This window comes from Polypterus senegalus, chromosome 1 (genome assembly GCF_016835505.1).
Source record: "Polypterus senegalus isolate Bchr_013 chromosome 1, ASM1683550v1, whole genome shotgun sequence".
NCBI classification, from domain to species: Eukaryota; Metazoa; Chordata; class Cladistia; order Polypteriformes; family Polypteridae; genus Polypterus; species Polypterus senegalus.
The window spans coordinates 91,117,761-91,133,675 of NC_053154.1; the positions used below are offsets into that span (position 1 = coordinate 91,117,761).

The following is a 15,915-nucleotide window of genomic DNA, read 5'->3' on the forward strand; positions in this document are numbered from 1 at the left end:
AATTAGAGCAACACGGAACTCGGGTGTCTACGCTGCAACAATAAGAGAGAGAGGTACCAGCAAGGGGATGATCAAGTATGAAACATAAAATCAGGCCACCACCAGTTCACGGTAGGGGGCATTCACTGTCTCACAACAGTCAATCAAGCCAGAACACACATTTTTGGAATGCTGGGTATACCCAGAGAAAACCCACACAGGTATATGGAGAACACAATTACACATACAATGACCCATTTAATTCTAAAATAATTTGAATGACGTTTTCATGTTTAGCAACATGTATACATTTTTGTTGCATGTACAGAAATTTTAGGTTTTATTTATAATATATTGTACTGTATATTTAATATTGTATAAAACAGTTGGACTAATAGGTTTAAAGTACACTTCATAAAAATAAATACCTTGAACAGAATTATACAGAATTGAAGAGAAGATTAAGGCTTCTTTTTTAACTAGACAATGCTCCTTCAAGTGTTTCTTAATTGTATCACGTATCACAATGTTTGTATTGAATGAATGGACATTTTTAAGCAATATAATGAAAAACTGTCACATAACTGCTTTTTAAATTTTGCATTTGGCAACTCATTTCCATTAAATTGACTCTTAGCAATAACAATTATGTATGTATTGATGCCATTTACTACATCAACTGATTACATCCTTTCAATCACCATAAACACCAGCAAAATACCCTGAAGAGCTGTATACACCTAACCTCATTCTACTTTTTCATTGATGCAAGCAGAATTCATATACTGAGTCAACCCTCTCATCCAATTGTATTAACTCCACATATCAAGGACTTCTGAAGGGTCGGACTAGGAGACAAGTAAGAATAGTAAAACGCATGTGGCAGAACCTGTTTGCAACCTTAGAGCAACAATAGAATAGGACAATGGAACTGAAGCAGTATGGTATAAAAAGTTCAATTTGTATATTTCTACTATGGCATTAGGTGCAATCCTTTACACTTTACAAACTGTAGTAATGCTATCAAACCTAAGGTTTATAAATCATTTTCTCAAACTTCCTTGTGAATTAATAGCAAGTTACTTGTTTCTCTACTTTACATCCCGTTGATTCAATTTACATTACCAAAGTGATTGACAGTTGGAAGCCATCTTTATCTTTTATCGACACCAAGCCTACATCAACTATAAAACCTTTATTTTGTCCTCTTATAACAAATACAGTTAATATTTCCCTTTCTTTGAGATTTGTACCTACTGTTTTGAAAACTGCTGCTGTTGGACATTTTTTAAAGTTTTTTCACGTGACAGCCCCATAAGCTTAACCTAGTATGCAGTCTGAGCCAGAAACAGAATTGATTAGTTCATCTCTCAAGTCTTCGGGTTTGAGTCGTTCGTTCATCACTTGACAGCCCCATAAGTTTAACCTATGCAGTCTGAGCCGGAAAGAGAATTGAACGAAATGACTTGAAAAATGATTTGTTCATTTTGCTGAACGAGACTCAAAGATCCGAGTCAGTAAAATGATCTGAACTTCCCATCACTAATGTCCAAGTCCTTTTATTATTAGGTATTATCATCAGGGCGCGGACCTCCTCCTTCCCAGAAAGTATTGGGATCGCTGCCGTGTCCCTCGTCGGCTACTGTCATGTGGAAGTCAGCTCGTAGGTGTTCTGGCTTCGACAGGAGCAGGCCATCGTCTTCGGGGCAGTCTCCTTTTTCCCTCGGAGCCTCCAGGTGATCATCTGCGAGGTACATGCACGGCACAAAGTGAGTAATAATAAAAGGATTTTTAATGTCGTTCCCTGCACGTACCTCAGAGTGATCGCTGCTTCTTGGAGGTTTCTCCGGACTTTTAAGGCCGTTCCTTGACTCCTCTAGAGCGTCGGCCATTGCACCTAAGGCTCTCCCGCTGGCGTTGTCGCTTTGCTTGCCCTTCCTCTTCCCCATTTTGGACTTGGATTTTTCGGGTTTGTTGTGGTGATTCCTGACGCCGTTGTCTGTTCAGGGTTCACTGCCCACAGAAATTTTGTGTACAGGTCCTTCGCAATAGACGCTGGAGTATCCTGACGACTACGCCACTGTGGCAGATAGGGGGCGCTATCGCTCCCTTGGACCCCTGTCCACGACTCCAGACACCAGGTAAAAGTCCAATCCTTGACTTTATTAAATTGCCACAGTGCACAAAGCACCCTCTCCTCCACTATATTCATACCATAATAATCACTAATCACAAATACTCAAAAATACAATCCTCCAGCTCCCAGACGCGTTCCCACCCTTCCACCCAGCTCAGCTTGCCGTCTGGGAGCTCTCACAGTCCTTTTATATTCCCTGACCCGGAAATGTTCTCCATCCCCAGTCCATGTGACTATCAATCACTTCCGGGTCAGGTACAAGTTCTTTTCTTCACCCCAGAAGCACGTCATTCCTCTTGTCCACTTGTGCTTCCGGGGCGTAGGGAAAATAGCCATTGTTCCTCCCTGCAGCATCCCCTAGTGGCCCCCACGGCATCCAGCAGGGCTGCACATACAAACTACATTGTCCATGATGCCCTGCTGGTCTTCTGGGGACCTCCATACTGCAAGGAGGGCTCCACCTAGCGGCTTGGGGGTATTGGCTGGGATAAACGGCCGGCCATCCTGCACAATGTAAAAAGATTCACATTTCTTCCACCTCCTGTTCTTAGAATTTGTTAACATGATGTAAAGCTATGGTTGACATATATTTTTTAATTAAACATTTAAAAAACAAAAATACTTTTCATTACAAACAAACCACAGGTGGTATGTCTGTTCAGGCTTTAGTTGCAGTTAGAAACCTGGGTGTTACATTTGATTCTTCTCTGTCATTTGTTCCACACATTAATAAGAGTAAAAATGGAATTTTGCCATTTAAGAAATTTAGCCCAACTTTGACCATATTTGACCTTGGTTATTTAGCCAATGCTTTTATTACACCTAGGGCTAGATTGCCAAAGCCTGCAGTATGTTCAGAGCTCTGCTGCTAGGGTCCTCACTAACAACAAGTCCTGAGAGCATATTACCCTTACTTTGATGGAACTATATTGTCTCTCAATTGAATCTTGTATTCACTACAAAATACTTCTTTTAACTTACAAAGCTTTAAATGGCCAAGCTTCATCTTATCTCTCTGGGTTGTACACCTGTATGTTCCTCCCCACCCACTCTGATCAGCCTGAACTTGGTCCTTTATTTGCCAATCCTACAACTTGGATTAGTACAATGCATGATAAGGCCTTCTGTGTGTCAGCTCTAACCTTACGGTATGCTCTTGCGCAGATGACGAAAGAAATCAAGTCACTATCAGTTTTTACTTAAATGTTTCCTAAAACTTTTGTAATCTATTTTGTTGTCCTTTTCTGGCATATTTTTACGTAAGTTTACATATTTTTGTCATTCTTTGTACCACATTCTTCAGCTGTAAAAGGCATGTTATAAATAAAATATAATTATTATTACTTTGTATACAGAGTCTCACTGTATTCAGCGATCAGAATTTGAGGGAATACCACTATGGCCTTTTGATGTAGAGTTTAAAATAACCTAACTAGCCTACAAATTTCCAGAAGTTAGTGCACATTGGTAATCAAGGCTACTAAGTGTTAGGGACAATCCTTTTAAAAAGGAAAGATTTAGAAGAATGCTGAACCCAGTGGAACAAGTAGAAAAAAATAAAACAAAGTCTCTAAGTTAGTTAGAAGCCAGTGAATTCGGATCTTCATAGCCGAGATGGGACAAGTGAAATCTTCAAAAAGATATGTAGGTTTAATGATCTGTTTTGCAGCTTAACAAAAATACACAAACAGATTAGTTAGAACTAATGTTCTTTTAAAACGTTTTTCAGGATGAGGACAACGGTCATTCAGCCATGCAATTTATGTTTTCTTGGGTCAATCTATATTCAGGACTTGCTCTCTGTTCACTCCTTCCTTAAAATGTATTTTTAAAAACAACCACCCAATCATCATTTCTAGTTTTGAATGAAGGGATTCAGGATAACACAATCATCATCAGGTGGAACCGTTTCTTTCCCCATTCAAAGAGCTGTTTTATTTTTTACTATTTCACATTATCTTGTTATTTATGAATAGGCAAACTATTGAACTTTCATTTAAATGTGAAGGATAAAGCTAATTAATTTTCACACAGTGGATGAGACCTCACTAAAGAGAAAAAGGGCAAAATAAGAACAAAACCGACATATTAAACAGTCATTGCGCCAACAGTTCTTATGGTAGGGTTAACAAATTTTACAATTAAAATTGCATTAGCATTTTTCTTTTTTTTTCTTTTCTCTTCAGGAGAAAGATTTGCCAACATAACGCGTAATAAAAGCGCAATCATGTTCAAAGTCAACTTTCCTTTGTTTTCCAGCACTGCAAATACCCAGTTTATCACTTAAGCTTAAGAGCCCGCCAGCGTTATTTACTTAGGTCCAGCCCTCAGAACAAAGCTTAAAGAAGTCAGTAGACTTCCATCACACATACATTTCAATGAATCATGCTCTGCATCTGATAACTGGAAACGAATACAAAAATTGCACAACTGTTCCAACCTTTCCCTTAAGCTGCTGCATCCTGCACAAAGTCATGGATTTCGTTTTGGAACGATAAGCAAAGTGAGTCATCTGATGCTACGTAGTAGCTTTACAGTATACATAGCGATATTAGACACCTGCCATTGTTAAGGGCTATCTTTTTAAAATGGAAACATCTAGAAGAACACTGCACAAGTGTCTTTATAAAGTAAACAGAAGGTAGCTAACAGTATTGCACAAGCAAAATAACATATTGTTCCATGGATATCTCACAATATTTCTTGTACTGGAAGTTATATAAGTCCTTTTTTTTTAAATACTGCACTCCCGCGTAACTGTTATTTTATATTTGAAACAGCAAAAATTCAACCCTGCTCTTTCACATTTATGTAAGTGAATAGGCACAGTCTTATGGCTTCAGAGATTTTGACAAAGTGTTGCGGACGTGTTTAATTTTCACAGAACAGTTTATACATATACATATATTTCTTCTTTCATTTTGATTTAAACCCTCTTAACCGCAATTGAAAGGTGAGGAAATATTCCAATCGTCATGACGTCCTAGATAGAAATTTCGTCAATATCTTTACCCCAGAAAGGAAAAGAAACAAAGTTCAGCAGCTGTGTGAAGCCGTGGGGCATTATTTTAATACTACAGTTTACAACTTTTCCCCCTCTAACCTACTATCAACAAATCATAAGCTAGTAAATGACCCCCAAAAATGGCATGCGGGTAGGGTTTAGAGACGTCCCAATTTGAGCGGGGCTGTCCCCAAAAGACAAATAGTGACAATACTGAAAATTAATTTCTAACATTCAGATTCTCTTAATTTTTATAGAGGTAAAACAAATGTCCATTTTTTTGTTTATAATTAGAAAAAAACAAATACTTTATAAAAATATTTACTGCTTACTCAAGAATGCTGAACTTCTGCTAACCTTAAGAACATCTCAATATATATGACCTATTACTTCATACTATATTTGTATTTGAACAAGATGTACCATTGACTTTTAAATAACTAATAAAAAAGTAAAAAAAAATGATATGGTTCCAGTTTTCTACAACTAGAGAATAGTAGGAGCTGGGTTTAAATTCTAGAATAGGAGAGGGAATATTGTAGCTTTATTTTAAGCCTAGGCTTTTCTCCACTTATAGATTCCCTTCCATATCACAAAAATGAGCATGTTAGATTAATTTGCTACTGTAACTTGGCCCAATAAGTGTGGGTTTGCACATGTGTGCCATCTGCTTTGAGCAAAAAGCTGCCAGAATAGTCTCAACCCTCAAGACTTTATACAACATTAGCCTGTTTTGATAAGTATGAATAAATATATATGTGTCAGCTTATTAAAACCAGAGCCTTTATTTATCAAAAATATGTAAGAGCAGGTTTTTACACAAGCTGTGCTTGTATGCTTCTTCATCTAAAGCCTTCACAACCTGAGTGATCAATTGTTTGAGGCTCCAGTTATTATGCATATTATGAAAAATTTGTCATTTATCTGGACCTTGAAAATACATCAAATAGTCTTTTTGAATTTTAGGAATCAAATATAATCCTTAACAGTTTTAATGATTTTTTGAATACAAAGATTATTATCAACATTGCTATACAATATGTGACTGTAAATTGTCAGTCAAGTCAGAGAAGCAGGGTACTCATTCTTACCATGTCTCCATGGGTTGTCTACAAGCAGCACAAAAATATGCATGTTACACTAACCATTTACTCGCCTGTTTATAAGTGAGTGTCTCCTTTTTAATACGTACTTGAGATTCCCAAAGCACATTAGGCCCAAACAGTTCCAAAAATGCTCACTAGGGGAAGAAACACCATCAAAAATGGAAACACAGTGGGCCATATACAATCTTTATAAATAAAAAGATTTATCACTACAAAAATGCCCTGTAACAAAAGAAGGCTTTCAGAGCACAAAAGGCAAAAGAAGTTGCCTGTAACGAACGCAATCTATTAGCAAACAGATTCCCAATGCAATAATTCAATGGCAAAGTCCAAAAAAACAGAACAGAAGGTCAAAAATCCAGTAATCACAGTAAGTACAACAAAATACACAATAAACATTCACTGACTCCCTAGTGCATTGGAATGAACAGCCAGAAATTATGGGTTTACTCGATCTTTTTAGGGCTAAGAGCTGTCCTTTTCTGTGATGGGCAGGTAGCTCTGTCTCTTCAGGAACTAACCACAAAACACATGGAACATAACATATGCATTGGGAATAAAGCAAATAATTAACAAAAGTAACATTAACATAAAAAATTCAGACATGAGCATTAATAGCCTCTGCATCCTAAGAACCAATTTACCCAAACTATTTTATAATATTTCAGTAATTATTTACCACTCTGATGCTGATCTTTATGATCATAAAATAGGTAATTACAACAGCAATTGACGAGAAGAATTCATAAATAACAAATACAGTATTTGAGGGTTCTTTTAGAGCAGTGTTTCCCAAACCCGGTCCTGGGGACCCCCTGTGGCTGCAGGTTTTTGTTCCAACCAGCTTCTGTTGAACTCCTGGGCTAATTAAGTGAACTGTTATTTCCCAAGTTCTGTGTTTAGGGAGCAATACAGAAATTAGAAAACTAAGTTTGCTAAAAACAAAAAATGTACCAAGCAGTTAGATAGGAATAATGTATTTTTTTTCTATTTAACAGTATTTTCTTCTTGATTTTCATTCTACTTTTCAAGGTGTTCTAATTGTTTAATTAATCCATTATTTACTAATTAGTGGGTCTGACTCTAAAGTACACAGACAAACACACACAGACAGACACACACCCATCATTGAGATAACTGAAAACTGGAGATCGAAATTTTTGATGACTCTAAAGCTTTTGCTCCTCCTCAAAAGACAATAGGTTATGATGGTGAAGGGAACAAAGCAATAAATAATTCAAAAATTAAATAAAAAGGATACAAAACAAGGATCTGAACCCCAGCCAGGGGAGAAACTTTAGCTGAAATTCAACACTTTGTCCAGGATCGCTTCCTACTTTTTTTGCCAGTTCTGCCAAATTCATCTACTGATTCTGTTATTAAGAACACATGTTTAGAAAATTAATGGACAGAGGAAGTATAAATGTATAAAACCTTCCTTAGTATCCATACGAAAATTTTGGTTATGCTTGAAAGGAAGAAATGGCATATGCACAATAAAATATATTATTTTTAAAGCCATAAATACCCCAGGTCCCATGCCAAATTCCTTTATAAATTACAAATGAACTTAAAACCTAACGCTTCTGCAAATGTTTTTAGCCAATCCCTGCTCCCCCTCTCTAGTAATAATTTATGGCTTAAAAATGCCTTTTTAAAATATTTATGATCCAATCACCATATAAAATTGACTATATTACTGAGTGACACATTTGAGACAAAACCACAAAGTACCACCAAAAATGAACCATCACTGAAAGTAAACTCAAGGCATTACTGACATGAGGCGCCTGACCTTTGCTAACAGTAGTGACTATAATTTTGTTTTGTTCCCACAAGAAACATTGTTAAGATCTTTGCCACACATTCTGATCTGTTCAATAGGAATCTTTAACACACTCAAAAGAATTTCTTGTTGAATTTACTTAACTCAGTTATGTCAACAATTTCCACACAACTGAGTTGTGTAAACTAAGAATAATATTTTGTAGTATTATCTCCTTAAACGACTTACACTCAGTCAACATAAAGTGGTCAAGAAGATGAAGTGATTTTTTTTATGTTCAACAAATTAAATTAACTAACAAAATCTCAACATCACTTTACTTTGCTGGACCAATTAATGGTTAGTAGAATGAACTAAATGAATTAACATAAAAGTAATATCACAGCATTTTGTCTTTACGTAGCTGTAGTCAGCAGTACTAATGGAACTATTTTGAATAGTCCCCACTAAGTGATCTGTTTAATATGGATTGCTTTTTATTTATCTGGTTTAACAAAATATATGGGTGTCTATTTCCACACAATTCACCTATATAAAATACTGACAATTATGGTGCCTTTTAAACTGCATTTATTAACAAAGCTACAAAATACAAATACAATATAAACATTAAATAAAAAAATATTATATAAAATTATATATTGGTGTTTATAATACTGATAAAAGTCATGGAAAATAGGCTGAAATCACATGTAACAGTGGTGGCCACAAAAAACAGCCTGTCCCTTTTCAAAAAAACAAAAAAGTGCCTTAAATATTTCCTTTTAACAGGATTACTTAGGAAAAGAACAACAAAAAAAACAAATAAATTGTGGTGTGCAACACTTATTGCATCTTGTAAGCCTAAGTTGTCACTTCAAACAGTTTGTTTTTTAGTACTTGGGCCTTGTTTGATAGTTCCATCACTATCTTTTGCAGAACCTCAAATGCATATCTCAGATTTTGTGGGTGGCTCAAATTCAGTGCATACATTGTGCCAAACAAAATAGCAAATGCATTTGCAATGTTGTGTAGGTTGTGCATCACTTCAACACCTTCGATAATCATTCCAACATCCTCAAAGTCATCAGTGGGTTCTGCTCCTTCATGTATGATGACAAATTCATGGCTTCCTGGCTGTTTGCAATATCCTTGAAAAAAAATTCAAAAGAGACAAATCATTACCAATAAAACATGGCAACAATATTTCCTTTTGAAAATAGATTCTTTCTCAGTTCTAGTTTCTGAGGCATTTTTTAAAATAAAATCTGGCCAAAAGTAAAAGTGGGTAAATTGCTTTTCATACTTTGGTAGTTAGGCTAGCATAGACTGGTGACTCACTACTAAAAGACTGACTGTAAAAAGTTTTATTTAGATATCAAATTAAGCGATACACTTCAAACCTGGTAAGAGCAGGGGCTTCATGTTTAAACGGTGTGTACACCCATTTCCATGCTCAAATCACAATGTATAAAAACTAAACTTGGGGTAAAGCCACACACATTCTCACAGCAGCCTACCCCCCTTGAGTATGCAATTTTCTGCCAGTTTTTGCAAACTGGCATACCCAGCATCAAAACAGTGCTACTGATCCTGTGTGGTTTCCCTTTCTCTTTTAGATTCACATCCATGACGCAGGCTTTATCAAATACCCTGAAATTAATGATTATAATTTTAAGGCACTTGATTGTAATCAACCTGTAACAATATAATGATGCACAGAATGACCAAACTATTCCAAATACCACAGATGCTTTAGCGTTGTTACTCTCAGTGCAAAACTCTAAATATTTTAACCCATTGTATCTGAGTGTGGTATCATAGCTATATAGAAGCTGTTCGGAAGGCTCTACAGTTAGTTGTGTCGAGAGCACAGAGGGTGATCAGGATACATCTTCCAGCCCTGCAAGACATTTATAGCATACGCTGCCTCAGGAAAGCTACCAGTATCTGCATGGATTGTAGTCAGCCTTGAGCACAGTCTATTTGAACTTCCCACCATTTGGCAAATGCTTCAGAGCCTTCCCTGCATGGACCTCAAGGATCAGACACAGTTTCATCCCAAGGCCTCAAAATGCACTCAATCAGTCCATCAAGTGCTGATCCCAGGGCAGACAAGCTAAACAAACAAGCTAGACAATCAAGCTCACACGCCCAAATATTACAGGACCAAATTTGCATCCTCAGTTCACCTAACCTCTATGTCTTTGGATTGTTGGAGTACCCGGAGTAAACCGACATAAACACGTGGGAAAATGTTTACAGATTTCTGGCCCATGGAATAAAAACTTGTTATAGGGGAGGAGCTGGAAAAGATTATGGATCAATGTAGAACTGATAAATAGGAGGTGGTGTGGGCCTTTAGCATTAATGAATTGTGTGTGTTCATGTTTCTATTTCAAACAGGAATACAGTTTAGTGTTTTCTCTGTCTTCTTCTTCCTCCTCCTCTTCATCATTTACATACTTCTATGTGGGTTGGATGTGTTTGATCAACCTTCTCCATACAGCTCAGTCCTGCACCTCATCCCCAGTCAGACCCTTTTCCTTCAGATCTTCTTTTTTATCTATCCTTTACGTTCTCTTCCCCTGTACTTCAATTCCCATTACTCTTTTGCCCACATATTCATTGTCTCTCATCATCACATGTTAATACCTCTTCAACCTCCTTTCTAGTACTTTCTTAAATATCTCTCCCACTTTTGTTGTCATTCTGATTGTTTCATTTCTTATTCTATCATTTTTCATAACTCATCACATCCATCTCAACATTCTCTTTTCTACCACATCTAAGTTCTTCTTCTGCACTCCCTTTACTGCCCATTTTTCATCTCCATATATCACTGCTGGTCTTACCACTGTCTTAAAAACCTCACCTTAACCTTCACTGTAATTTTTGGATCAGACTGTATTCCTAATATTTTCTTCCAGTTGTTCCCTCCACACAGCACTCTATAGGTTGTCTCTGAATCTAATGTTTCATCTTGGGCTACCATTGATCTTAGATATTACATTTATCCAATCTTTTCAATAGCTCTTCCTGCAAGGTACCTTCTGAATCCTGATCTTCATCCTGAGCATGTTCTCTGTAACAATCTTAAAAACAGGACCAGCATGTATGCAGTAGATAACAGTGTAAGAATCAACTGCATTTATGATTAAATGAATCCTTAAGTTACTTACACTGGGAAGCAGATGGAGAGAAATTAGAGATGTTTGTTCAGTCACAAGAAATGTGGAACACATCTGAAACATGGGAGAATAAAAATAGAACTGCCAGACAAAGACCTGTGTTTAGCAAAATTAGATTTTCTTTGTGATCTTAACAATAAATAATTATGAGAACAGAACATAACCCTAGAAAATAACATGATGAATTTTTCCAGAGTTTTCCAGTGCACTGAGCCTGCTAGCTGCAATGGTCTTGAAGTGATATGGACTTCTTTGTCATTTCATATCCTAATCCCAGGTTCAAGTTTTGTTTTGTTTTGTTTTGAGTTATAAGGTTTGAGTTTTGTTTTGAAATTGGCAGGTTACATTTTGTATTATTTTGCACAGAATGTTAGATAGATCAAGAGTTACTTTCAAGAATAGTTAATGTTCACTGTTAGTGTTTTGTGAATTTTTAGAGTGTAACCAAAATTAAATGAAGCAATAATATCTATTGAAAACCATGAAGATTATTAACTGAATAGCTGATTAAATAAGTTAATTTGCATACATTCTGTTTAGAGGTTCAGTTAATAAAAGAAAAATCTTACTGGTTTTTTACATTCGTAAAACTTGGATAAATCCATTTAATGAAACAGAAAACACACAATATCATCAGATCTGCAGAACACTCTAGAAGGTGCCCAGTCATGGATATGAAACTTCCAGAAACTCGTAACATCCATGTATATATTGCATTACACATGTGTAAGTCAGTTTGAAGAGTGTAAAGAGTGGGACTGGATTTAGGATACGATCCTAGTGATGTGAGTTGCATAATATAGAATGTGCCCACAAACATGTTCTTCACAAAGAAGCAAAACCTATTTAGTTATTGTTATTATTTATCCTGGATAGTTCTATATCTACAGTGTTAATTGTGTTTCTGTATCGTCTTGTTCAAATACAACAATATCTTTAATGACGCAGAGTACGCAAATAAGCATTAAGCATTGAAAAAAAAAATAGTGAATTAGCCTTCTGTAGAGGGTAGTTTATTGTGTATGCTCAGAATAAAAAAAAAATACCACAGTTAGAGAGCAAATATAATCTGTCAAATTTTTAACCTGTTTTTTTCATTTTTGGGCCGTGGGATCTTATAGTCTATATACTATTAAACACCGAGCAGAAAATAAATATAGACAGGATGGCAGGACATTCATCTATTACTGTATTTCCATTTAATTTTTATTCCTTTCTCTTAATCTGTTACCACATGTTTAAGAATTACAGTTTTATATGAAAATTGTGTAACTGCTAAGCAACATTTTTTTTTTATTGCAAAAATGCTCACTTCTTTCTCCATGTCTCTATACTAAGATTTAGGGTGCATATACAGGGATTCTTCCATATCAATCACAGCCCTCTGATTTGACCAGGCTGTGGACATACAATCCTGTATTGTGTATATATCTTCTACATAAGGAAACAAATACAGCTACTGCCTGCCTAGCTACATTAGACTGCTCTTTGGAAAGTACAGTTGAAGTAACTCAATATAAAATTAGTCAAGTAAAGCAGCATGTACAAGATCATCAATTTCACATTCAGCATGACTTTGTTCATCACACTATTGAGTGAGGCAAGACGTGTAGGTCCATTATCTGCTTGCTACTGATATCTTAAGAAATCTTTTCAGACCAAGTTTTCTCACACCTATTGAGCCTCTCCTCAAGGTGCGTCAGTAAGAGGCTCCACCTTTACCCTGTACTAGTTAAGGCAACCAGGTCCCTGCTATAAAAAGTGGAAAGAACCCCTGTGACTTCACCTTTCTGAATGTACCTGTGGTAAGCGAGTCAACTAACCACAGGGAGTCATGGGTCAGGGAGTACTTCTGTGTATCCTGACATGGATGTTATCCATCAGCCATGGTGCTATACAAAAAGGTAGGAGAGATAAAACCTTATCGGGAAATGCTATTAATACTTTTAACTAAAAAACAAATCAAACAGAAAATTTCAAGCTTTTATTTAATAAGAAATAATTATAACCGTTAAAGCAGGGTTCAAGTAAAAATAGACCTAGTGATTTAAAATATGTGCACAGTCACAAATTGACTGAGTAAACAGCAGATTAGTATTTGGTGGAAGTAATGATAAGAGCTAAGTAATAAAAGAAAAAGGAATCTTTGCATAAACTGGCATATTTTAGGAATAATCAAATAATATGTTACAATCCTCTAGATGTATGTTAATGGATTGGCATAGTTGCCAGTAAAAGCCACCTGAAATGCCATCAGATAATTTGTGTGTAATGTTATTAACATAATGCATAAATGGCTTGTATAGCTGAAGTTATGTGTTACAGCGCAAACAAACTGCTGTATTAATTAATCATAAAAATATAAAGGAAAAAAAATCACAAACTGTAAATGATAGAGAAAATATTTTGAAAATAGAAATGAAAATGCTGCTTATCAAGATTATTATGTGATGTAAATGACTGTAAATACATTTGAATAACTATTGTATATGTATTGATGTATTTTACAGTGCAGTGAATATGTATTAGACAGAGGTTTATGTGTACACTGTTTAAGCTCCACTAGTGTGTCTTTTTTAGATACTAGACTGTGCTCTTGACTATGTAGTGATTTCAATAATGATAAAATTCTGAGTTTCTCATGTAGCTGCACATTATACTTAAATAGCAAAAATCATGTGTATAAATGATTACACAATCGAGTCATTTTTGGAATGCTTTGAATGACCTTTTGGGAATCTGGTTGTGCTTTGGAGACTTTTTCTATTTTTGCCAGTAATGTACATTTCCCGTGCATAAATTCAAGGCTTGTAGTGTGCCAGTACGCAGGCACTTCTCAGTATTTCTGTTCTGAGTACCAGCAGTGCTTGGCGCATACTGCTAGTATTTGTGAGTGTACCTGAACATAGGCACATATATCTAAGGTGGAACTGCCAACTCCCCATGCTCCAGTCCCCCACCCTGCTGTCCGATCGCAGTGCTTGAAGCAAAGAATACCAGCACTTACATACAGTATGTCCACTTCAGACACTGCATGAAAGTATTGTTGAAAATGTGCTGTTTTAAAAATTGTAATACTGTATCTAAACTTTAAATGTTATTTTTTAAAACTTTTTCATCCAAATTTATACTACCAAACAGACACAAGATCACAAGATTCTAAACGCCTAAATTAACTATTAAGTATCCTTTAATGACTTTCATTAACAGAGGGTTTGCCAATGTTTTAAGTGTAACAAAAGACAAGAAAAGTTACTGGTTGTTGTAGCACACCTCTTCATAGCAGTATGAAAATGATGGTTCTGTCATGTGTGTTCCACAAAAGTGAGTTCCTTGAGGGCATTACTGAATACAAAAAAAAAAAACCCTACTGGACTTGACTGAGGGCAGAATAAACTCCTCTGTGCTATAAGATGGCAGCAGAAAGATTTCACTACGAAAAGGTGAGAGTCTTTTTCCCATAATGGAAAGATTGACTTAAATTTATGTTGGAGACCTTACCCGTTAAAGGTAGAGGAATGGCATGAGCTGCTACAGAGTACAGGTGACTTTATAGGTTTAGGAGTTTCACAAACTTCTACCAGACTTTAAGCATTCTTGGATCAAGTGTTAAAGGTGTGGGCATTGCAGACCCAGTACAGCAGCAGGCTTTTGTCTGTATTGTTGTTATCTCTATTGTTCTCCCCATTATTATCCCTCCTTTCTGTGGATAAGACGTATCTTGTTTGATAAATCATTGATGATATTGGAGTGATTGTGGAGACACACAACGGTACACTCTCCTGTTACTGTGATGCTATTATTTGTGGCCAGTAAGCTTTTTGTGGCATTTTATTTTGATACCTTTCCATTTCTGTAAAGATTAGTTGATGCTTCCAACCTTACTGGTCAGTAGTATGTAGATATTTTGAGGGGAAATATCAATTTCAATTCTGTTTAATGTTTTTAAACCATAAGACCTGATTGCCAATTTGGTTTACAGAGGGTTGCACTAGGTGTAGGCATTCACCACATCCATTCTTATCATTACAAAAAAAACCTGTCTTATTACAGTTAATATGCAAGAAGGCATTGTTTGTCAAATATGTATGGAGAAACAAAGTATTCTAAACTGACTAACCTTTTTGAGCTTTGATTGTTTGTGACATTTACAAAATGCCCCTGTTAATTGTCTCTGTCTAAATAATTTGAAGATTGGGAAAGTTTAACTCAAAGAAACAGATATGGCAGCAGTGAACAACCCCTGAAGAGGAGTTTTTCACAGTCACTTAAAAGCTGATCTTGTTTAGCAGAAGTTGCTTTTATGCTGAAAATTAACCTCTGATCAAGTAAATGCTTACAACACAAACTTTCACACACTGTGGCATTCCACAAAGTGAGTCGTCAGTTGTACACATTTCATATTTTCTGATTTGGAAATCTATGAAATACAGTATCATATTGTACAAAAACAGTTTTCTCTCCTCTGCTGTTCATATAGGTAAGGTTGGGTCCCTGATAATCAAATATGTCATGGCTATACATTTGTGGTTTTCTTTCCAGATGCACCCTCAATTTCGGTCAAAGGTGGAAAGCAGCTCACTATCATTCCTGGAATGCAAACCATTCCAATTAAATCTGGTGAGGTACCTTGTATTAACAATAATTTTTCATATTACATATTATTTGGTTTGAAGCATTCAGTTGTCTTGGTAAAGAATTAATGGGCAGATACAGAGCTTTAAGTTTTTCAC

The 15,915-nt window shown here is 36.0% G+C and overlaps 1 protein-coding gene across 1 annotated transcript in view; it reads left to right on the forward strand.

Moving 5' to 3' along the window:
- Nucleotides 1–15,915, forward strand: part of LOC120526231 (mucin-5B-like) — a 146,925-nt gene that overhangs the window by 76,793 nt on the left and 54,217 nt on the right. The window contains exons 54-56 of the mRNA XM_039749335.1: nucleotides 11,025–11,125; nucleotides 13,011–13,086; nucleotides 15,725–15,802. Coding sequence (XP_039605269.1) covers nucleotides 11,025–11,125; nucleotides 13,011–13,086; nucleotides 15,725–15,802 — 255 coding nt within the window. The remainder of the gene's footprint in view (nucleotides 1–11,024; nucleotides 11,126–13,010; nucleotides 13,087–15,724; nucleotides 15,803–15,915) is intronic.